At 36.1% G+C, this 26,604-nt stretch overlaps 1 protein-coding gene across 1 annotated transcript in view; it reads left to right on the plus strand.

Moving 5' to 3' along the window:
• Positions 1–26,604, plus strand: part of LOC124541828 (mitogen-activated protein kinase-binding protein 1) — a 153,344-nt gene that overhangs the window by 95,917 nt on the left and 30,823 nt on the right. Inside the window, exons 3-13 of the mRNA XM_047119737.1 lie at positions 5,234–5,325; positions 14,752–14,911; positions 16,907–16,975; positions 17,647–17,751; positions 18,523–18,633; positions 20,637–20,819; positions 22,425–22,585; positions 22,978–23,113; positions 24,381–24,551; positions 25,101–25,216; positions 25,973–26,177. Coding sequence (XP_046975693.1) covers positions 5,234–5,325; positions 14,752–14,911; positions 16,907–16,975; positions 17,647–17,751; positions 18,523–18,633; positions 20,637–20,819; positions 22,425–22,585; positions 22,978–23,113; positions 24,381–24,551; positions 25,101–25,216; positions 25,973–26,177 — 1,509 coding nt within the window. The remainder of the gene's footprint in view (positions 1–5,233; positions 5,326–14,751; positions 14,912–16,906; positions 16,976–17,646; positions 17,752–18,522; positions 18,634–20,636; positions 20,820–22,424; positions 22,586–22,977; positions 23,114–24,380; positions 24,552–25,100; positions 25,217–25,972; positions 26,178–26,604) is intronic.

The following is a 26,604-nucleotide window of genomic DNA, read 5'->3' on the forward strand; positions in this document are numbered from 1 at the left end:
GCGCATACGGATTGGCGTTTCCTGCCAAGCCGTGACACTATGTCAAATGTTTAGGAAAATTCTACGATCGAATCGTCACTTGATCGCAGTCGAATCGAAACGCTATCGCTGATAGTAGAAAAAAATTCTACTAACCCTACGACCCCATTGCATTCTACTAACCCTACGTTTGTACCCAATTGCGTTTTTTTTATGGTATAGGTTGGTGGACGAGCATATGGGCCACCTGATGGTAAGTGGTCACCATCACCCATAGACAATGACGCTGTAAGAAATATTTGCTATTTCTTACATCGTCAATGTGCCACCAACCTTGGGAACTAAGATGTTATGTCCCTTGTGGCTGTAGGTACACTGGCTCACTCACCCTTCAGACCGGAACACAACAATACTGAGTACTGTTATTTGGCGGTAGAATAAGTGATGATTGGGTGGTACCTACCCAGTACCCAGACGGGCTTGCACAAAGCCCTACCACCAAGTAAATTTGGTGTACCACCAAGTAATTTACGTTTTGGACTTGTATCGCAATATAATCGTAAACGCATCGTAACGGTTGTAAATTAGTTGTAATTGGTCGTATTTTCGGTCGTATTTTATGTAGGTTATAAAGTATAGATTAAATATATATCTTACATGCAATGGTTTCCTGGAGAGTTTATAACTTAGCTTGTTAAAATATAATGTTCACATCTTCTAAACGATTAAAGCAAATCAATTTTGTACAAGTTAACTTCATAATGAAGCCTGTTTGAGACAAATACTACAACCGTTTCGAAAAGGAAATTCCAGCGAGAAGAAATTCTTTCAAATAAACAGATTTACAATGCTGTTTTTTAATATATAATAATACTTAGTATCCTGTGATGGAACTCGAGCCTAAATCCAGGCTTTTTTAAAAGGTTTTTTTTAAAGGAGATAAGTCTTAAGATTTTTTTTGCAAATGCGATATAAGTGGATAGGTGTGATGTCGTTATTCCTAAATGGAATAAAGTCCTTCCCGAGTGCATGTTTATGGCAAGGACGCTCGTCCTCGCAAGGTCTTTAAAAGTGAATGTTTATAAAACCGGACATAACCAGTTCACTTGTTAACGTAACCGGTTATTTCCGGTTTAACGTACTTAGCTACGATTATGTCGTTCGCGTCTTTGTTTTTTATTAAGCTTACTGTTTACATGTTAGATTGTAAAGATGTGTTTTATAGCTTTGTATTGTTTAAATTTTATGTCATATGATAAACATTGTACATATATATATGCTGCATATAGTTAGTAAAAGGGTACAAGAGGAAGATAGGCACTGGCATTCAATTTACGCCTAAACTTAGTAATGCTAATGATTTCTGGTTACAGACTGTGAAGCCATTTTGAAATCAAAATTATTCAACACTTCTTGTGGTTGTCCGCGGCCTTGCTCGTTTTTTAGAGGTTGATCGCTGGATGTTACACATAAAAAGCTTATGTCCTTTTCTAATAGTTCCAGCTCGCTTCTCACCAAATTTAGTCAAATTATATTCAGTGGTTTGCCGACCGACTTACTTTCTCATTTATAATGTAATATATAGTTTTTAATTTCTTTCCTTTTTTTAGTTAATAAATAATAATAATAATAAATATGAGACAACATCACATACATTACTCTGATCCCAATGTAAGTAGTAGAAGCACTTGTGTTATGGAAATCAGAAGTAACGACGGTACCACAAACACCCAGACCCAAGACAACATAGAAAACTAATGGTAATCTACATCGACTCGGCCGGGAATCGAACCCGGGACCTCAGAGTGGCGTACCCATGAAAACCGGTGTACACACCACTCGACCACGGAGGTCGTCGGAGTTAGATTTAAAGTTATCCAAACATCCAAAAGTCAAAGTCTAAATCATTGTGTTAATGATTTCATTACATACATAGTGTAAAACAAAGTCGCTTACCTATCTGTCCCTATGTATGCTTAGATCTTTCAAATTACGCAACGGATGATTATGCGTTTTTTTTTTTAAGAGGTAGCCTGATTCGTGAGGAAGGTTTTTGTATATAATACATGGACAATATAGTAAAGAAAAACTTATAATTTTAAAGTTTCCAATATTGTAAATAAACAAATTTTGTAGAGTATTTAGTATCAGTATTGCACCCGTACGAAGCTGGGTCGGGTCGCTAGTTAGATATGAAATCATAGCTCGGGTACACAAGGTCGTAATATGATCCAATATGGCTGCCGGTCGTCCTTGGAAGAGATGTGAGCTGCCATCATTGTTCCTAATTCACACTCGGGTGACTTTCTTGAAACTTCGGTTATGAATAGCGGGGAGGTTCTTCTTTGTATGTTCGTGTAGTTGTATAACCACTAGTCATCAAGGAACTAAGTACGGAAGACCTGACTATACTTATCGCTTGCTCAGTGGACAAGAGTAAGATTCTTCTGCCCGTCTATCACCCCGCTGTATCTCACGAACCGTAATAGTTGAAAACTTGATGTTTTTACAGATGACGTACGGAATAAGAACATGATGTATAGTTTAAGAACTAAGGCCACATAGTATAAAGATATAATCTTAAAAAATAATCTCAATTACAGGCATATAAGAAATCGTCAAAGAATTTGGATTAACTTTTACATCGCACGTGAACGGCCTTTTTTTATGATCGATATTGACGGCGTGTTTTGTTTATTTGTTTTATATACCCGACATGTTATTAGTAAATAGGCCTAAATTTGTGTTAGGTGAACACTTAAAAATTGAAATAGGCTTTGATACCCTTGTAAGCAATTTTATATATATTTTTTATGGTATAGTTTGGCGGATGAGCATATGGGCCACAGTGATGCTGTAAGAAATATTAACTATTCCTTAAATCGTCCATGCGCCACTAACCTTGGGAACTAAGATATTTTGTCACTTGTGCCTGTAGATACACTAGCTCACTCACCCTACAAAGCGGAACACAACAATACTGAGTACTGTTATTTGGCGGTAGAATAACTGATGAGTGGGTGGTATCTACAAAGCCCTACCACCAACTATATACCTACTTTTAACGCTGTTTTTTTAAGGTGTCACGTAGTTACTTAAATTATAACTAAATGTTTTCGTTAAGAGTTGAGATGTCCCAGTGTTTAGAACGCGTGCATCTTAACCGACGGTTGCGGGTTCAAACCCAGGCAAGTACCGCTGATTCATGTGCTTAATTTGTCTTTATAATTCATCTCGTGCTCAGCGGTGAAGGAAAACATCGTGAGGAAACCTACATGTGACAAATTTCGTAGAAATTATGCCACATGTGTATTCCACCAACCCGCATTGGAACAGCGTGGTGGATGTATTTATTTATGTTCCAAAAACCTTCTCCTCAAAGGGAGAGGAGGTCTTTAGCCCAGCAGTGGGAATTTACAGGCTGTTGTTGTTGTTGTTGTTTTCGTTAAGTTAAATGTGCAAGTTCGTTCGTACATCTCAACTGGACTAAGAGATATAATTATTAATAACATTTAGATGCTTACTGAGAATTGATTCGCTTGAAATTGAGGTAAATTTTATTTAAAACTTGACAACTTAAAAGCATAATCAGAGGCGATCCCGTTTGCGACGTGACACGACTGTGATCTTAACCTAACCCATTTTTGTTGTAACCTATTTAAAATTTAGAGCATTATTTATTAAATTATTTTTCATTTTTGTAAGCAAAAGTTTTAATTATATAGTATATATTTTAATTATATAATAGTCTTAGAGGAGGTTTTAGCTCAGCTGTGGGAAATTTACAGGCTGTTACTTTTTTACTTTACTACTTATAACTACTTTAATTTTACTTACAAATAACAGATAACGTATAATATAAATTTAAATTAAACACATAGTATAGCGAATTCCAGGTCAGGATTCGAATTGATAATCTTCGTCAAAGATTCATGGCTATCTCGGCACTGACCTGACCGAAACTTTTTACGATTAGACTATTTCATGTTTTTGCCATGAACACGTATCATTTGAAGGTTTTTTTGTTTAGGATGTTTGAACACTACGTAACCTTGTGCCTCTATGTAGGTACGTTTAATTTGAACTGTTTACCTTCGTTTTATGGTTTTTAGCTTAGAGAACGTGTTATCTGTACCTTATCACATATTTACAGAAATTACGCACTGTACGTATTTAAATATGTATGGGTTATATATTTTAAAAGGTAATTTGTGATCGATAATGAATTCTTATTAATAATCATAGCATAAAAGATTTGTTTTTACTAATAAGCTTTTATTTGATTTTTCGATCGAACCGTTTGGTGGTAGAATTGTGTGCGTACCATAATTCGAACGAGTACCTATAAAAAGCGTAAGATTTGACGAAACTTCTAGGAAATGGCTTTAACGACATAATAACGACTCCTTATGTTATATGTAAGACCTGCATTCGAACAGCGTAGTGGAGTAATAACCAAACCTTCTCCTCATTAGGGAGGTGAGGCCTATGCCCAGTCGTGGGGCATTTGACTTTATGTAAAAGAAATACGTTCAACCAAGCATAAGTCATGGAATCTCTCATGCGTTACAGTTTTCATGTATATCCTATTCGAAACATAAGAGGATCGGAAATATAAACAATTTTGACCTTGAATTGACGCGATGTCATTGGTCGAAATATTGAACCTGTGACGTCATATTCATTATGGATTCGAGGAAGATTTGCGAGGACTTTGTTACTGGAACTTTTGTAGTCAAATATACCAGTGTTGTATTTTATAGATATACATATAGAAATGTTTTTAATATATGGCACGGGTATTAGCAAACGCACGGAATCTTAAATTGCCAAGCAGCCCAAAATATATGTAGTACTGTTGTGTTCCGGTGTGAAGGAAGCGTGAGTCAGTAGTTATAAAGGCACAAGGATATTAATATATTAGTGCCCTAGTTTGCGATGGTATAAGGAATGAGATGAGATGGACCAGAGATTAGAACGCATGCATCTTAACCGATTATCTCGGGTTAAACCCAGGCAAGCACCACTATATATATATATATATATATATATATATATGCTTAATTTGTGTTTAAAATTCATCTCGTGCTCTATGTCTACGGACTGTGGAGGCCTCCCATCATGTACCCTTATGACTGTAAAAAATATATAAGGGTTATCTTTACTATTTTTTCAATTAGAATAACGTGAACAGATATATTATTGTGACTATATTCTTTGAAAATAATGAATTTTATATTTTCTTTGTCCACAGATTAAATTGGAAACAGTATTCGGTTTGACTGTCAGCAGTAACGCGGCGCTCGATTGCGATCCGAACACAGAAGTCGTCGCCTATCCCGCAGGGTAAGTTGATTTTTAATACATAACACAGAGTCGAGATGGCCCAGTGGTTAGAACGCGTGCATCTTAACCGATGATTGCGGGACAAACCCAGGCAAGCACCGCTGATTCAGGTGCTTAATTTGTCTTTATAATTCATCTCGTGCTCAGCGGTGAAGGAAAACATCGTGAGGAAACCTACATGTGACAAATTTCATAGAAATTCTGCCACATGTTCCACCAACCCGCATTGGAACAGCGTGGTGGAATATGTTCCAAACCTTCTCCTCAAAGGGAGAGGAGGCCTTTAGCACAGCAGTGGGAATTTACAGGCTTTTATTGTTGTTGTATTAAAGTGCACCCGTAAAATTACTTTTCAATCGTCGCGTTACTGTGATGAAATAAATGTTAAATTAAATAAAACCGAAAAGTACCGACAAGAAAATCACTAGTTATTCTTTTTCATCACTTTACAACTACTATACTCAATTATAAATGTATTTCATTTGAAAGCGGTTGTAATGTCTATCGTGTATAACATTTACAAGCCTCATAAAATATCTCCAGTGTGCTCTGCTCTGCTCTCAGTGCGACCTCAATTTGTAACATATATTATTCAAGAACAAGTTATATTAAGTCTGTATTTACGGACTCACGACGCGATAAAACTATCTACCTTGTTTAATTATTGAACCCAGCCGCCCCCGAGTGAATATTGAGTTGATGTGACCTCGAATTATTAATATGAAGCAGGGACCTCCGTGGTCGAGTGGCGTGTACACCGATTTTCATGGGTACGCCACTCCGAGGTCCCGGGTTCGATTCCCGGCCGAGTCGATGTAGATTACCATTAGTTTTCTATGTTGTCTTGGGTCTGGGTGTTTGTACTGTCGTTACTTCTGATTTCCATAACACAAGTGCTTCAGCTACTCACATTGAGATCAGAGTAATACATGTATGTGATGTTGTCTCATATTTATTATATTATTTATTATAGTTAGATATGAGACCCATATGTTTTTTTTTGTTTGTCAGTGGCGAATTTACCAATAGGCTAAGTAGGCTAGAGCCTAGGGCGGCTGATTTAGAGGGGCGGCAAATTTAGCCCAAATTTGTCTTGCAGAAATTAAAATAAAAAACTTATAATTATATGTATACACATTACGTCCGTAATCCTTATACTCGTCACTACATAGCGGGTTGGAAAATGAAATTTTGTAACTGACAGAAATATCACCTAGTTTATAATCACACTAATAACGGGAAAAAGCCAATGTAATGAGGACGATAGAACGCAAATCATAAATGTTGCAAATAAAAAGTAGGGGCGGCAAAAATTGAATAGCTTACTAGCGGCAGATTTGTAAATCCGCCACTGTTGTTTGTAATTTGAGGTTTAGTCAAATTGTTTAGGGAAATTTAATCACGTATATGTGCTTTTCGACTGGATTCAAAAGGAGTACTCAGTTTAAATAAAACTAATTATAACGGATGAATCGCGTATATTAATTATTTTTAAACATCCCGACGTTTCGAGCACTTTGCAGTGTTCGTGGTTCAAATAGACAAATGTCATCTTAGTCTGCCCGTGACCACGAACACTGCAAAGTGCTCGAAACGTCGGGATGTTTAAAAATAATTAATATACGCGATTCATCCGTTATAATTAGTTTTATTTAAATGTGTAATAATCGCGAAAATTTAAGACAACATTAGGAGTACTCAGATATTTAACATCCCCTTCCTCGTCTTAATTTAGATGGTGGGGGGGGGGGGGGAAATATACAGATATACTTGTACTTCTTCGTTGCTCTTAAATTACAAAACATATAAATTAATGTTTGAATATTCAAATGGTCACACCTCATTTGTATAAGCTTAAATTTTTTTTATAAAACTTAGTATTTACAAATATACATTATGTGTTTTTACAAATTACCTCAACCTACCTAATTAATCTGAATGGTCATTGGTTAGATGCTCCCGATGACGTCATAGTCGACCAATGAGCGTTCAGTATTTAGTTCGATTAGATATACGAGCTTGATCGTTTATCTAAAACTTCATACGAATTACTAAGAATAAGGTGTGATCTAAAAAATATATCACCGTAATTAATCTCAAATTGCAAATTTACTTGTATACCTACCCTGGGCTAGGGGTGAGGGGGTTTTCGTATCCATTTCGTTCCCTCGCGCTCGCGAACGCCGAGGCCCTAAAATTGCAGAGCTAATTTGAATTTTCAGCAAATTATTTTAACCTCTTTACGAAGTCGGTCGAGATATAGGTCAAAACGTTGTACTAAAAGTTTGACAGAGTGCTTCTCTCGTTGGATATAATGTTCCCACCACTAAGGCCGTTTTAATCGTAGCCTAACTCATTATCAGTTATAATGATTTGACTTGGTTGTAGGGCTTTGTGCGATCCCGTCTGGGTAGGTAGCGCGCACCCATCACATATTCCATTGACAAACAGTTTAATTAAGAATTGTCATATTTCAAGTGTGAGTGAGATTTAAGGTGTGGAAAAGCCTCGGGATCTGCCTTATATCTAGCCACTACATAAACAAGGCAGTCAAGTCACCCAAGAGGGCAGGATCGATTTTTATAGGTCGTATTTTAGCTCGATACTACCGTAAGATACTGGAATAGCGACGGATCCGCAAATGAAATAGTTTAAAGGTATTAAATAAATGTCAAAGATCATTATCGATACCGTAGCTTTTATGCGAGTAGAATTCCAGCCACGCAGATCCCTTTCTGCCATCAGACATTCCATGGAAATCTTTTAAGCTATAGTGTAGGAGCCGAGATGGCCCAATGGTTAGAAAACGTGGATCTTAACCGATGGTTGCGGCTTCAAAGCCTGGCAAACACCACTGAACATGTATGTGCTTAATTTGTGTTGCATTGTATTCCACCAACCCGCATTAGAAGAGCGTGGTGGAATATGTTTCAAACCTTCTCCTCAAAGAGAAAGGAGGCTTTAGCCCAGCAGTGGTAAATTTACAGGCTGTTGTTGTGTGTGCTTATCTGCGAGTGTTTGTGTTGGCTTGTGTGTGTATATATTATCGATGGTAAGGAATCAACCTGAACATATCAAAAGAAAGATTCGTCTTCGGTCGATGACCCATCTCGAGTAATAATGATATAACATAACCAATTATGTGGTGTGTCTGTACGTCACATCCGCCGCCTTAAGTTTATGCTAAAGATATGTACGTGCGAATGGAGAATTTTCATGAGCCACACAGACAGACAGGTCGAGTTGGGCAGCGTGGATGATTCTAGAAATTTATATAATGAATTTATATTAATACATCAATAATTACTGTGGATACTTAAATTGTACAGTACAGAGTAAGAAAACCTTCGTCATTTTTCAAATTCATTCCGTTATCAAGTCTTAAGCTTTTAGTACCTTTTGAATCTAAACATCAGATCATTGCGACGCAATATGTCATTCTCGATCGGTAAAGCAGATTATCGCTCGTACTGAGCACACGAAAATAGATCTTAAGGTGACGAACCTTTTCTTACCCCGACTGTACTTTAGTGTATATTGCTTCAAGTTTTGAATAACTAGTGATCTTTTTTGACGATAGATTCTTAGTAAATGTTTCATTGTCTTTAACTAATTACTACTTATTTTCCTGTTGGTTTTTTAAATCCTTTTATCTCAAAGAATTGTAAATATATGCATATAATTACTATGTGTTACAATAGTAGACTAGACTAAGATGGCTGGATGGAAAGTTAGAAGGCGGGATCTAACAAGACTTCACCAGAATTCAGTATTGTTTGATGGGTTTAATACAAAACAATGAATGATTTCTTCAGTTCAAACTGTAATGATTGGCTCAAAATCGTATAAAACAACTATAATTTGCGTTAATGTTCCCTATCATCATCATCATCATCATCATCAGCCCGTTTTTGTCCACTGCTGGACATAGGCCTCTCCCAGTGCACGCCACTGTGGTCTTTCTCCGGCTAATGTTCTCTATAGATAAGCATAAAGGAAAAACTGTTAAAACAAACTTACCCTAAGTCCCTCAAATCACAGTTTTGACCCATTGTGTGGTAATAGCAATAGCTAGGGAAATAACTATTCAAAAGCCTAAAATTTATATTATTAATATTATAAATGCGAAAGTATCTGTCTATCTGTCGCTCTTTCACGACCAAACCGCTGTACCGAATTTGGTGAAATTTGGTATGAAGCAAACTTGAACTTCAACAAAGGACACGGGCTAGGCATTGTCGAACCATTGACAACCAAAACTCTAGAAAGTCAGCGAAGCTGCTGCCACTACTGGTAAAGTATATTTTGATTTCGATACCGCTTGGTCTAATGGCTATCGTATTTGCCTAAAAGGTTCCGTGTCAAAAAGCATAGTCAATTTAAGTCGTATGTCTATTTCGTGTACCATGATATCATAAAAATGTTTTATATTTATAACTCAAAAAGCATTGAACCCTTCAAACTTTTACAAATGTTATTTACACGATGGGGGAATGATTATATTAAAGTAATTGCCGGGATAGTGCGTGGTGCTGGGAGCGGCCGGTGGGTGCGGCCGACACACCCCCACATCGATAAACGTATTTTAAACTTTGAAATGGATGTCTGGTGTTTGCTTGTTTGGAAAATATCATTATATTATTATAGACTATATTACAAAGAAAGATTTTCAAACCTTAGATTTATGTGTTTCAAGCAATTTGCTAATTTAAGCTTAGCTATATTTGACACTGATAATAATAGTTCTTGAATATAATTTTACTTATAGCCAACTGTGCAAAGACTTGAAACGCGTTTGACACTGACGACTTCCGTGATCGAGGTCCCGGGTTCGATTCCCGACCGAGTCAATGTAGATTATCATTAGTTTTCTGTGTTGTCTTGGGTCTGGGTGTTTGTGGTACCGTCGTTACTTCTGATTTTCCATAACACAAGTGCTTTAGCTACTTACATTGTGATCAGAGTAATGTATGTGATATTGTCTCATATTTATTTTATTTGAACACTAATTATAAAGTAAAAGTAGCCTGAGTTACTCCTTATTACATCAGTTATCTCTCCTCCTACTCCTTATTACCAGTGGAACTCCCGTCAAAATTCGATATATGCACCGTGTATACGAACAATGCATTTTGAAATAGATTGTGCTTTCGTTGTACCAATCCCAGCATTACACTTGACGATTGATTGGTAAAAATCTTACCAGCGTTAGCATGGAATTTATAAACAACAGCAACAGCCTGTAAATTCCCACTGCTGGGCTAAAGGCCTCCCCTCCTTTTTAGGAGAAGGTTTTAAACATATTCCACCTCGCTGTTCCAATGCGGATTGGTGGAATACACATTTGGCAGAACTTCAATGAAATTTGTCACATGCAGATTTCCTCACGAAGTTTTCCTTCACCGCTGAGCACGAGATGAATTATAAAGATTGTTTGAACCCGCAATCATCGGTTAGGAAGACGCGTTTTAACCACTGGGCCATCACGACTCTCTTTCATCTCGAATTTATAAAATATTAATTTAATAAGATTACCGATGTTTTTTAATTGAAAGTAACAAAACATAATCCGCGTATTCATAGCATACATTGTTGAGACAATTTTATAACAGTAATAAACAATGTCAACGATAATAACGGCTTCGAAAAGTAACCACTACAGTTCATAGACCCCGACTTCCTGTTCCGAAAACCATAAACCATGAAACTTTATGTGATGTAGCATCGACAACGGGATGATAAATAGCGGGACTTCCCCTCGCGTAATGTATCGTCGATTTGTTTATTGTTTTTTATTTTATAATCTGTTAAAATTACTTACACCTGGAGAGTTGTAAGGTAGGCATTGCTCTGTCTTTATCTTTCAAATGTCTTCCAAATCTTTATATGATCGTTAGTTTTAAATGGTGGATTGACTATGTCGCCTTCGGTAAAGTAAAATACTTGATTTTGCCACTAAAACTAAAGCTTTTAGTTTCCATCGTTCACAGTTGTTTGTATACTGAAAAAGATGATATCGGATTGATAACATCTTAGTTGCCAAGGTTGATAACGATGTAGGGATTGGTTAGTTTTTGTAGCGCCAATGTCTATGGTAGTTTTTGTTAAGTTACTATTAGATGTTTAGCCGTCCGCCTTCTTATATATCATATCGAGTGCCATAGTCATACTAATCATACTACGGAATACTTAGACATTTTTAAAGTTATCAGTGTTTCTTTACTATATTACCCATGTATACAAAAAACTTCCTTTTGAAACCGCATCATCGCAGTAACTCTGTCAGTCTGTCTGTCTGTCAAATCCTGGACCGATGTAAATGAAATTTGGTATACAAATAGTCTAGAACCCGAGAAAGACTACTTTTTTGGAAACAAAGAGGTAAGACCCTTTTTGTATACCAATCATCAACGTTAATCAAAGTTAATTTGTAAATATATTCATCATTCATATTTCAGGCGAGCAAAGGTGCGGATAACAGCTAGTGTAGAATATGTGAAATGTCTTATCTCAATATGCGAATAACAATACATTATACAGGTTAAAGCATATATACTATATCTCACTCTCTCTAGTCTCATAGAACACGGTGTAAATACTAAGTGGCCGTCGCGTCAGTTAAGTCGACAATGGGCTTTACACGGGACGCCTAATGGTTGAGCCACGTCGTTCGGCTGATATCACTTTGATAAGAAGAGCGGGTCTATTAGCTGTTTCTTATAAATTGTTTTGGAAGTGTTGCTTTTTGTGTTGTATCTTAGAAACAGTTTCAGTTTGTATGATAATAGTTTTATAATAAAGGGAGATAGACCCCTTTGTAATAAGTAATAGTTGTTCGCGCCGTTTTATACGGGTTGAAGCTCATTGCTCCCACAAATTAATGTATATCAAGGCAATGTATTAAATAGCAACGCTTTGTATGTCAATATAAAAACAGATCAAATAGACATAGGGAACCACTTAAACACCTTAAAATCGAAATAATAACATATTTATTCAATCAAATTTTTTAATCTTCATTAAACAAACTATATTAACTGAATCTAACTCTACTTGAACTCTAACTGAACTATATTATTAAAATCCGGAATTACCACAAATTGGTAATACCGGATTTTACCGAGACGAACCGGCAAGAAGTAGTTACTCTTTTTCAACGTTTAAAAATACAACGTCATATTAGTTGAATACAATAAAATATGTATATAATACATATTTTCCAAAAGACACCTGGATTGTATACGTATACTTTCTGCTGTCAAAGTTCAATGAATTATTTTTTTTGTCTAATTTGTTATAACCGCTATCGCTAAAGCTCATCGCTTCGCTCGTCACCGTAACAACGCCGTAACATCAACCTTATTCGTATGTATGACGAATGTTTAGACGCGGCCTTTCTCACGGATTGATGGTATGTTCGTACTGTCCTCTTAGCTATAAATGCTTTAACGTAACACCATCGTGTGTTTACAACTAGTAATCGCCCGAGGTTTTGCTCGCATTTTTGAGTGGTTTTTGTCATACGTTAGGTAAAAAAAGTAGCCTATCTCTTTCCTTGGAGTTTAAGTTTGTGTCATAACAAATTTCATCAAATTCGATTCAGCGGTTTCGTCGTGAAACAGCGACAGACAGACAGATAGAGTTACTTTAACATTTATAGTATTAATATAGATAGAGTTAGTACATCCTAGCTACCAGCCCTGACCTCGCGCGGTTACAAATAAAGTAAACAAATCATATGTCTAACTTATCTCATGCATACAAAAAATATGTTGCTTTTTTTTTTAAGATAGACTTCGAAATTGTTTGACTGATGTTCATTGCTCATACTCAGATGTTATTTTATAATGGTCATAGAGATGTTTCTATACGATTTTTTAATTGTAAATTGCATATGTCACAACCGGCGTTTCAATGCTTACGATACTCTGTTATTAGAATTTATTTATTACTGTCTGTATATGACACTGGCGTTTTTGAAATAACAAATATCATTGGTTATCTTCATAACACGAATCTTCTCTGTTATCTCGCTAGTCCAGCGGGATTCTGTTCAACATTTTCAAAAAATATTAACACCTAAGATGTGTGCATGATCTCAGTATTTCCGGATCCCCAAGAGCATTCCCAATAAATAATTATTGATGTTTCTATCATGTGAAATCAAATATATTTCATTCGAGTAAACTTTACAATGAAGCTTTTCTGATGCGTCAAAATCTACCTTCGTTACCAGCCTCCTAGCAATCTCTACCGAGAGCGGCCTTCAGCGAGAATAAACTCGAATAGTTTTTCAAATTATTAGATTGATTGTTCGTATAAAACGAATTCGCTTACCGCTGTCTGTCCCTATGTATGCGTATGTCTTTAAAATTACGCAACGGATTTTGATGCGGTTTTTTTTTATAGATAGTGATTAGACTGGAAGGTTATTGTGTATAACAAATGGACAATATAGTAAATAAACAAGAAGAATACAATAGTATATTTAGTATAGCAATATTACGTCGATCGAGTTATCCTTCTTATTTTAGTAGTATAGGGGCGCGGCTCGACCGCTCGTGGCAAGGGTTGTACTTCCGTTTCGCATATATGTATGTATGTACCTCCGATCTGAGTTATGTATTTCGTCACACTGATAACAATAATTTCCAATAAAGTAACAATGACGATAAATTAACAACGGTTGTTTGTATTTATAATTCATCTCGTGCTCAGCGGTGAAGGAAAACATCGTGAGGAAACCTGCATGTGACAAATTTCATAGAAATTCTGCCACATGTGCATTCCACCAACCTGCATTGGAACAGCGTGGCGGAATATGTTCCAAACCTTCTCCTCAAAGGGAGAGGAGGCCTTTAGCCCAGCAGTGGGAATTTACAGGCTGTTGTTGGATTGTAGAATTGTTGACGACATATTATTTGAAATCGTCTCGATACAAACCGTTTCGTGAATAGTGTAGGTAATGGTTCGATGCTCGTTTCAGGGTTCCGTACCCAAAGGGCACTGGACCCTATCACTAAGATTCTGCTGTCCGTTCATATATCCGTCTGTCACCAGCCCGTATCTCATGAACCGTGATAGTTGGACACTTGAAAAAGTCTTAAAAAATGCATTATATTTCTATACAAAGTTTAAATATAGACAATTTCTGCTATACAACACTATGTGTATAAACTTTCTGCTTTTAAAATATTTAATCTAATTTATAAAAAAATCTTACAAGTTAAGTTGTGTTTATCGGCGGTGAAGGAAAACATCGTGAGGAAACCTACATGTGTCTAATTTCAATGAAATTCAGCCACATGTAAAATATGCCCCAAAACTTCTTCTCAAAGGAAGAAGAGGCCTGAGCCCAGCTGTGGGAAATATACAGGCTGTTACTGTTAATGTCCGATAACTTTAATTTTCCTTGTTATTTTTCAGATGTACGGTTGTCCTCTACAATGTACGAAAGAATCGTCAGTCGCACGTCTTAAACGCGTCACGGAAGAGCGTGACGTGCGTCGCGTTCTCGCCCGACGGACGATACCTGGCGACGGGCGAGTGTGGACACGCGCCCGCCGTGCGTGTCTGGGACTTACAGGTAACGCACATATATATGTTAGCAACTAGTTGTCATATTATTAAAGCTATTGATTTCGGGATTTTTTTTTTATGTTATAGGTTGGCGGACGAGCATATGGGCCACCTGATGGAAAGTGGTCACCATCACCCATAGACAATGACGCTGTAAGATATATTACCTTACATCGTCGATGTGCCACCAACCTTAGGAACTAAGATGTTATGTCCCTTGTGCCTGTAGTTACACTGGCTCACTCAACCTTCAAACCGGAACACAACAATACTGAGTACTGTTATTTGGCGGTAGAATAACTGATGAATGGGTGGTACCTACCCAGACGGGCTTGCACAAAGCCCTACCACCAAGTAAATAAACCATGAATAAGTAAATTTACCATGTTTTTTTGTTTTTTACGAGACTGAACAAGACATTCGTAGATAATGTCGAAATATCGAGCTCCACCGAAAACATGGCAAATATCAAATCAAATCAAATCGAAATATTCCATATTGTACACCAGTAAATAAATCACATATACACGGTTAGGAAAGATGTACAAGAGGCGGCCTTATCGCTAGCACAGCGATCTCGTCCAGGCAACCTTAAGGTAGAGGAAAACAGATATAGAAAGAGGTAGGGGTTAATAAATATCCCGAAATCAATAACTTTAATAATAAAATAACCATATTAATTTAAAATCTTATATAGTTGTCATATGTTAGGCAAGAAAAGTAGCCTATGTTCTTTCTTGGAGCTCAAGTTTGCTTCATACCAAATTACATCAAATTCGGTTCAGCGGTTTGCTCGTGAAAGAGCGACAGACAGACAAACAGTTCGACTTACTTTAACATTTGTAATATTAATATAGGTAAACCGAGATGACCCAATGGTTAGAACACGTGCATTACAACACATGATTGCGGGTTCAAACCTAGACAAGCACCATTGAATTGTCATGTGAATTTGTTTTTATACATCGTGAGGAAAGCTGCATGTGTCTAATTTCGCATTGGAGTAGTTTGGTTGGATGAGCTCCAGTCCTCTTCAGCAATATTACTACTACACTTATATTCTCTGATATACTAATCGCATGAGTAGTAAAGTCATGTAAACAACGTTGACCTTAAATTGGAGTCATTTCATTGGTCGAGAATCGAGATGAAATATTTCAGTTGTATTCATTATAGATACGAAACAATTACGTTTGGAAGTATAGTTCAAATGTATATCACTATAGTTGAGGGGATTAGTGATGTATTATTATAGATATTATATAATTCGTCAGTAGTGCAAAATCGTTATCATATAATATGTCGTTATCAGCAAATCGCACGGAATATGTAAATTTAAGGTTAATTCGTTACTACTGCTTCCTGGATTAGTAGCTATGTGAATAATATACATCCTTCTTGAAATATTTTTTTATAGGGGATACCAGAGATAAAAATCTGTTGTTTCTGAAAAAAAGAAAATGTAACTATGAAAATATTTACGACTTGGAAAATATATGAAATTGAATTTTGTGATGCAATGCAAACTTATATTGAAAATTAATTTTAAATGTGTTAGAATATTTATATTGAACATTTCACATTAATATTCATACTATCAGCGCCATCTAGTGGCGAGTAGAAGAAAAAATATTTCTAAACAAAATTGCGCTATGATATTATTATTGTATGGCAGCCATACTGCAGATTTATTAAACATCAAAATAATTTAATAGTATGTCAAGAAACTCAGTAGTTACTATTGTTGAACTGGTACTAAATTTGCGACATAAGGACTAGCGCGCACTGGTAATTTTTGTCACGGTGACTGTTTCGCCAAATTGTCAAATCCGTGAATATGTACAGATGCAGACACAAATGTCACCCAATTGTTACGTCGTAACTTGCGCGCACCTCCATACATGTAAGACAAAAGTTACCATTGCGCGCTATTACTTATCATGAAAATATTCTGCTTGACAAACAACGAATAATTATTATATGCTTTGGATGTCGCTTTCAGGATCCTACTGCATCAGGTGCAGTTCAGATCGCAGAGTTCCCTGGGCACACGCACGGCGTCAACTGTGTGGTAAGTTTTCTTTGAAGCCAGCACACACACACACACACACACTCACACAAATACGTCTTATTTTTTATTGGTGTTGAGTAGCGGTGTCTTTATCTTAGAATATCTCTTTGAGGGGCGTTACCAGATGCTACCGTGATACCCTGATGGTTGATCCAACCATAAACGATAACCTACACCGACAACCTTAAGGCATGTCGTTATACTGACCCAATTCATGGTTACACTACCTATGTTCAGGTTAAACTACCCAACATTTTTCAACACAAAGTCGCTTCCTTCAATATTTATTTTGTGTTAAGGAACACATCTGTAAAAACGTATAAATGCAACTCTGCAGTGGTAAATGAGTTGCATTTATACTATGAAGTCCAAACATTATCCCTACTAAGAGAGCACAGCTATGTAATATAAACGGACTGTTAGTTTGCTCTACTTTATTTCAACCATTTGTGTCTGTGGATCATATTTTCCAACAGAATTTTTTACAAGTTTTACACAAGCTTAATAGAGCTCAAATTATGCAAATTAGTGTTTTGGTAGCAATGTTATATAGTATCATCATTATTTATTTGTAATTGCAACTCCAATTTGTTTTATGTACTATTAACATTTATTCAATTTTAATCTGTGGTTGTCTGCAAGATAATTAATTTTAATTCCATTTATTTCAGGCATTCTCAACCTCATCGAAGTATCTAGTGTCGGTGGGATCTCAACATGATATGATTGTCAATGTTTGGGACTGGCGTGCCAATCTGAAGCTTGCCAGTAATAAGGTGAGATATAACAGACGCCATTAACATGCACAAACACACATACATTGTAATCAAGATTCTACACTACGAGATGTGAATTGAATCTACAATTATAAACTTAAATAAATGTATGTAGAAAAATCTTATTTGTTTTGTTACTGATCTATTTATTTTGGTCGGTGATGTGAGTTTTATATTATACTAGCGGCCCGTCCCGCCTTCGCACGGGTGGACATAATGGTTTTTTTTAATATTATTTTATTTTTTCGTTTCTAAAAATCTAGTGCGCAATTAATTTTTGAGGAATCGCTGACTCTAATATCACAATTTATATATGTGTTAGAGTCAGAGGTCTACTACAAAAGATGACAATGTAATAACCCTAGATTTAGTTATTAAGCTAAAAACAAAATTATGTACATTATTTCTTATTTCTTGGGTGTTTATATTAAAAACGTGGACGATGAAGTTGAAGATGACATAAATTTTGGAGCACGTGTTATTATTACTTATTTTTCGTTGCGATTTTCCGACATGTTTTTGACAATTGTCATTTTCGACTTATTTACACAAAAACCTTAAATAGATTATATATCTAAACCTTCCCAATGAATTCCTCTGTCTATCATAAAACCTCATCAAAATCCGTTCAGTAGTTTTGGGGTATATCGCCGGGGCACTTTGTTTTATAATATGTAGTTATATTAAAAATAATAATAATGTTATATGATTACATTATAACCAAATAAAAGAAAGGGAACATATATATCATATGTGTTAATATATTTCCAGGTGTCATCACGTGTCAAAGCCGTCAGTTTCTCAGAGAGTGGCAACTATTTCGTGACGGTCGGTTTCAGACATGTCAAATTCTGGTATCTGGAGTACTCTAGGAATGCTAAGGTATTTTGTTACATTTTTTTTTGTTTACTATGTTTCACCTGCTTTTAGGGGGTAAACCACCTGATGGTGACTCAATGTAGCCCATTGATACTTACCACCGTACCGTAAGAAATATTAACAATTTCTTATATCACCAATGGTCCACAAACATTGGGGGCTAAGACTTATGTCGACTGTAGTTCGACAGATTTATTTTATATATATGTAAGCTATCAAATATTTCAAATCCTAAAATACTAGTACTACACTAATTTATGAACGATTTATATAAATCTGTATTTACATTACACATTAACTACAGACACCACACTTATGAATTAACAACATTAAATGCTTAAATATATACAAATATGGACTAAAACTACTTACTGTATAAATCTTGACCGCGTGCAATGGTGGCAAGAATGCTACCAGCATTTATATATTAATCATCATTTATTTATAGTCATAAATCTTCAATTTAATTGACTTTAATTCAAATGCCTTTTTCAATGATAATTCGAATGTAATTTATGAGTCAACTTGAATAAAAATGTTGATTTTATGTATGTAAGGTTTAAATAATTAAATATTTCCTTTGCGAATTTATATATGTCATATATGTGTATGTTGTAGTTGCATACTCATTTTCCAGCGAAATGAGCTTAATTGATATCAGATTAATCTTAAATCAAACTCATAAAACAATAAAGGATGTTGATAATATTATCAATGCAATTTGTGATTCATATTGTGATATCATACTTTTGAATATGATAATGCTTTGCAGCATTATTTGTCAGTGTTTTCGATCTTGCAGTATGACGTTGCTCTTTTGCGATTTGATGGAACACGTGGTGGATTCTCATTGGCTAATTGTAGGTTTCCCTACGATGTTTTCCTTCAACGCACTAAATAAATAGCAAACTCAAATTGAACTCGAGTTATCGGTGAAGATTAATCTTATACCGATGAAAAACGTAGGTAAATAAATAGTAGAACTTTTTAATTCTTTGTTTGTTAACCGATTTTTTTTTATATAGCCTTAGTGAGCTTAGTTGAACTCAATAAATTATATGAATTAAATGCTATATTTGACAATTGCACATATATTAGTGTCAAATGGAATTTACTCATTTCAAAAAGCGGTTAGGGTTGTTGGAAGTCATACTGGTTTCGCCATCTAGTGACAAGTAGGAGAACTAACAATAATCAAAAGGTCTAATTTTTATTATAATTTCATTGATGTTAATTTTTTTTTAGTTAGTTTATGAACCTTATTTACCTTTATATTTCTGTTGTAATTGCTATCACCAAATGTGGTGAGGTATCATGTTATATGTTTTGAGGTATAATACATTTGAGTATTTAATTTGTAAATAATGAAGATAGATTTGATTTCCTGTTTTTTTTTTTTCTGTTATATTATTTAGTTATAGTTATTACGTTTATAAACGACGATAGCATAGGTAATTTTTTTTTTAATTGTATAATATGTTTTATTTTCAACTTTAAACAAATATGTTGACACGATACACTATGAATGTTATGTACACTTGTAATCGATGTACATATCAGAAGTTGTTTTTCTTTTTTTGGATGTTGTGTAAGCAATCAATTAATATGTATATTGTTAGTGTACTTATTAAATAAATAAATAAGATTTGTAAATAATGTTGTGATATCATGAATAAAATGATAATATATAGGAATAAAACGTTTTACTGTATTTCGTTGTAGTATATTCCATTAAACACCAAAGTCGTGGTCGGTCTCTGAATAATTTGCAATAAATAATTGTGTTGCTGTTTGTAATGAAGAGTTGTTGTTTCCATTGTAATATTTTTTATTTTCTTCCGGAAATCTTTCGAAATGTACTTGCTTCCCTCGAAGGGGAATTTCTTGTCTCCGTGTCATGTTAGGTTTTTAATCACGCAACTTATGGGTATCGCACTTCTCCAGCGACACCCATAGGTGTATGCTTGTGTGACTCCATTGTTTAACTTTCCGTTTCCGTATTCCAGATCAAGGAGCCGGTGCCTCTGATGGGCCGCTCAGCGATCCTGGGCGAGCAAAAGGACAATGAGTTCTGCGACGTTGTGTGCGGGCGTGGCGACGCTTCGGACAGCACGTACGCAATCACGCGTGGAGGTCTTCTCTGCGAGTTTAACAGCCGACGCTTGCTCGACAAGTGGGTGGAACTGCGGGTGAGTGCACGGCGACAGCCTAATAAATAAATAATAAATAAATATGAGACAAGATCACATACATTACTCTGATCCCAATGTAAGTAGCTGAAGCACTTGTGTTATGGAAGATCAGAAGTAACGATACCACAAACTCCCAGACCCAAGACAACGTGTAAATGGTAATCTACATCGACTCGGTCGGGAATCGAACCCGGGACCTCAGAGTGGCGTACCCATGAAAACCGGTGTACACACCACTCGACCATGGAGGTCGTCAGAAATAAATAAATAAATCTACACTAATATTATAAAGAGGAAATCTTTGTTTGTTTGGTTGTAATGAATAGGCTCAAAAACTACTGGACCGATTTTAAAAATTCTTATAAAAGCTAAATTAATCCCGCATAACATAGGCTAAATTTTATTTTGAAATAGGGTTCCGTAAGATATTTTGGGTTTTTCGGACAAAAAAGGTGTACATCTACGTACATCTACGTACGTGCGTGTACATCTACCAAAAATGATTGATTTTTTGCGTATGATGCCTAAACTATAAAAGATAGAACTATAAAATGTTCTAACTATACACATGTGGCAGAATTTCGATGAAATATGACACATGCAGATTTCCTCGCGATATTTTTTAAATAAATAAATTAGAAACACAAATTAAGCACATGAATATTCAGTGGTGCTTGCCTGGTTTTGAAACCGCAATCATCGGTTAAGATGCACGCGTTTTAACCACTAGGCCATCTCTCCTCCTTGTGGGTGTATTCATTAGTAAAGTCTCACTGAAAAAATACTAAAAAAATATACATCAAAATTATTGCGCAAGATAAATTGATTTTCGGAAAAGATTTTAGTGTGTAATATTGTTATGTAAGAAGTTGTTCTTCGCAATTTTAGACTCGGAGCATTAATAAAAATAAATAGTTTTATTTAATTAACGTTATCGTCGTTAACCTATTGACATTTCCTAAGCTTGTCTTAGAAAGTGGGTCCAATATATCTTGTTATCTATTAATAAAGTGTAATAAAGTGATATATTGCGGTTTTCATTAAGATTAGTAGCGACATCTATCGACGAATAGAAGTTTAGCAATATTCATTTGTTTTAAAATATTTGTTTTAATTATATCTGTATGACATTAAAGGAAATTTATCTGTTTTTTTTTTATGTAATAGGTTGGCGGATGAGCATATGGGCCACCTGATGGTAAGTGGTCACCATCACCCATAGACAATGACGTTGTAAGAAATATTAACTATTCCTTACATCGTCAATGTGCCACTAAACTTGGGAACTAAGATGTTATGTCCCTTGTGCTTGTAGTTACATTAGCTCACTCACCCTTCAAACCGGAACACAACAATACTGCATACTGTTGTTTAGCGCTAGAATATCTCTAAATAATTAGATTAAATTCTATTTTTATTTTCTTGACATAAATATTATACTTTATGTATGATACTAAATTTTTAAGTAATTTGTGTTCAATTTCAATATTTAGTATTTTCTCTGTGTGAGTTAAGATATATTTATTTATATTTATTTATATAAACTTAAGTAAAAATTATATGATTAATATATGTTGCTAATGCTTGTTATTTCCTTTCCAGACAACTTCAGCTAATTGTATGGCGATTGGGAGCGAATATATTTTCGTGGGTTGTGCTGAAGGTATCGTGCGCTGTTTCGCTCCCGCCTCGCTCCGATATGTCACCACGCTGCCTCGAACCCACTACCTCGGGGTTGATGTGTCACAGGGGCAAAATATTAGGTATGAAACAATTTCACGTACTTTATGTTATGGATTTGTGGACGAGTAAATGAACCCGATGTTAAGTGGTCACCACCGAAAATAGACAATGGCGCTGTAAGAAATATTAATTAAACATTCTTCACATCACCAATGTACCATCGCCCTTGGGAACTAAGATATGTCCCTTGTGCCTGTAGTTAAAATCGCTCACTCCCCTTAAAAACTTCTCTTATAATCTCATTAATAATAAATAAGTATTTTTTTTATGATGGAATGTAACTTCTTTTGTGTCAATAATCAGACGGTCTTAAGTATTAACACAACGCCAAAATAATTTTATCTTCAAAAATCGATGCTATTTTAACTGTTTAAAATAAATAACTAGTATTTTTTTTTTTTTTAATTTTCAGTCACATGTTCAGTCAGCCTAACAGTGCGCGGTATCCCGATGCCATAGCTCTGACATACGACGAGAGAAATCACAAGCTGACGTGCGTGTACAACGATCACAGCTTGTATGTGTGGGACGTCAGGGATATCAAGCGGGTATGTGGAACTTACAACATATATATATATATATATATATATATAAGCAAGATCCAAGCAGGATATATTAATTTAAATAATTGTATTCAACTAACTCGACTTTGTATTTTTTAAATGTTGAAAAAGAGTTTCCTTTCTGATAATATAGTATTACATAGTGTCAGAAGATTTTATCCAACCTAATAAACTAAAGTGTATTTTATGAAAAGAAGGGACTATTCGGGTACTCGCACGATTGTACTATTGTGGGCACTATTAAGCCGTATGTTACTTTATAATCCGTAATTGACTTTGTATTTTTTTAATGTTAAAAAAGAGCAACTACTGAGTTTCTTGCCGGTTCTTCTCGGTTTAATCTACTTTTCGAACCGGTGGTAGCGTCACTTAATTGTTAAATGACGATTCAAAAGTGCTCGTAAAAGCCTACTTGAATAAAGTTTATTTTGATTTTGATTTTATTAATCTTCTATAAGTAAATTTTAAATATGACTGTACAATATTTAAACTTTAATTGTGGTGATGCCTGGTAGTAAATACATGTAAGCACAAAAATAAAAAAAATATGTAAATAATACACAGCAAAGTCACTGATGATATTTTAGTTGAGTTTCTGTTCCAATCGGTCGTTCACCCTTTACCGAAAAACAGCCAATGTTTTTTGTTGCTGTTGAATGGTAGATAATAATGTATAAAAAAAACGATTTCAAAATTAGAAATAGCTAATGAAATATGTCTGTGAAACTACTAGACCAACTTTAATAAAAATCATCTACTCAATACGAGTTTTAGTTTTCGAGAAACTTGTAAACAAACATACATACAAACATACACTTACGAAATTAAACACGTGGTTGGAAGTCTAAATAGATTATCATACTTAAATATAATTCAATTCTAACAATGTTACATACATATATGTCGAACTGATAACCTCCTTTTTTCCAAGTCGGTTAATAATATGATGACTCAAAGGTAAATAGTAATCAGCCAAAAATTACTAGACTTTAAAATAGCTGCAATGTAAAGAGATAAAAAGGCAAATATAATAAAATATTATATACCTAAATTTAATTATAATCTTGCTATATTTAAATAAAACTAGTTATTACGGATTTTAATTATTTTGGACATCCCTGTGATGGGACATCCCTGGGATGTCCAAAATAATTAATATACGCGATTAAAATCCGTAATAACTAGTTTTATTTAAATGTGCAATAATCGCGAAAATTTAAGACAACATTATCTTGGTATATGTAATTTTCAGGTCGGCAAGTCCCACTCTGCGTTGTATCACTCGGCCTGTATCTGGGGCCTGGATATGGTGCCGGGGGGGCCCATGGGGGCCGGCAGCTTCCTGTCGTGCTCAAGTGACGACACCGTGCGACTGTGGACGCTGCAGGGGAACTCCTCTACAGCCAGCAACATATACAGCAACGTGAGTATTTTGTCGTCTTAGGTTAATACTACTTTAGTGGTGGTACCAAGTTAGTGGACACAATTAAGTGTCGCTTAGTAATTTCTTTAAATTTTTGATAGAAACAAGTAAAGCATCGGCAGAATTCGTAAAACCGATCACATCCGAATTAAGTAGGCTATTCCAAATTACCAATATTTATTTGTTTTGTGAATATGATCTTTACACAAACGTAATAACTTGTGATATCGTATATATTCAGCAATTTGACGCGTCGATTTACACGCACTCGCTGTCTCGGGTCGAACTGACGCGAGAATCTATAGCGACGAATAGCGTCGAGTGACGCGTTAGGGAGCTGTTTCTATTGGTTGTGTGAATCGGCAGTAATCGGTTTTACGAATTTTGCCGAAGCTACATCTAAGTTGTGTCGTACTACAAGTAGTTATTTTTAAGATCTTTTCTTGTTCGGTAACATGTCTTTGTGTCTAAAAAATCAACACTCAGTAGTTAAAATAATCATTATCATCATCTAGTGAACACTAATATGGTTTCATGTTGTTCTTTCAGGAACTGACCAAAGTGTTATACATCGACCCCGAGCTTAAGTTCCTCAAGGACGTCGACTTGACGGCGACCAGCGATAAGGATAAATCTAAAACATACGATGACAAGACGGGTGTCAGGTAACGCTCAGTAATACTACAAATTATTTACTAATTATTTTGTAAGGAATTATTGTAAAAGTAAAAAAAAGTAATGTAATAGCCAGTAAATTTTTCACTGCGGGGCTAAAGGTCTCCTCTGCCATTAAGGAGAGGGCTTGGAACTTATTCCACCACGCTGTTCTAATGCGGGTTGGTGGAATGCACATGTTGCAGAATTTCAAATGAAATTAGACACATGCAGGTTTCCTTACGATGATTCCTTCACGAGATAAATTACAAAAATAAATTAAGCACATATATTGGTGCTTGCCTGGGTTTCAACCCGGTTTCAACGCGTTCAAACCACTTGGCCTTCTCAGCTGGAATTATTGTATATGGAAGGAAATTGTGTGTGTGTACACGAACGTGCGTGCATGCGTACTTGCGTGCGTGTGTACGTGTGTGCGTGCGTTCGTACGTGCGTGCGTGTATGCGTTCGGGTGGCACGCGGCACGTGGCGGCGCTGTGTGACGGTGTGTAACGCTGTGTGTGCGTGTATGCGTGCGTGTATGCGTGCCTGCGTGCGTGTGTGCGTGCATGCGGGCGGCACGTGGCGTCGCTGTGTGACGGTGTGTGACGGTGTGTGTGTGCGTGTTTGCAGATGCGTGCGCGTGTCGCCGTGCGGGCGGCACGTGGCGGCGCTGTGTAACGCTGTGTGTGTGCTTGTGTGCGTGCGTGCGGATGGCACGTGGCGGCGCTGTGTGCGTGCGTGTGACGGTGTGTGCGTGTTTGCAGATGCGTGCGCGTGTCACCGTGCGGGCGGCACGTGGCGGCGGGCGACCGCGCCGGCAACGTGTGGGTGTTCGACAGCGGCGGCGCGGCGCTGCACACGCTCGAGGCTCACGACGCGGAGGTGCTCTGCGTCGAGTACTCGCAACAGCCGCGCCTGCTCGCCTCCGCATCGCGGGACCGACTCGTGCACGTATTCCTCGTCGACAGGGTACGTGTATTACTTATTTATATAACCTCTTGTTTGTTGAAACACCGGCTCCCGGTATAAACACGTTTTAGCCGCAACTGTTGACATACCGGGAGCCGGTATGGCTAAGTGTGTTCTGTTATTCGCTTTGAAGTACCCTTTGTTGAAAGTTTATATATTAGCTATGATTGAGTATTTATATAGAAATGGTTGAAAGTAAATAAAGATTATTCAATATACAATAAGATTCATAACTTGAATTGACTTGATTCGTACTAAATACGGAGAAAATCTAGTTACAACAAAAGTCTGTCTCAAAATTGGGCTGTCTGTTGACCATACCGGCTCCCGGTATAACAGGTAACACAAGGTGGGCTAATGTCATTTAACATACGAAAGGTTATTTGGTAATCCAACAGTTTTTATACATACGTTGATATATTGACTA

Source organism: Vanessa cardui, chromosome 29, assembly GCF_905220365.1.
Source record: "Vanessa cardui chromosome 29, ilVanCard2.1, whole genome shotgun sequence".
Classification (NCBI taxonomy): domain Eukaryota; kingdom Metazoa; phylum Arthropoda; class Insecta; order Lepidoptera; family Nymphalidae; genus Vanessa; species Vanessa cardui.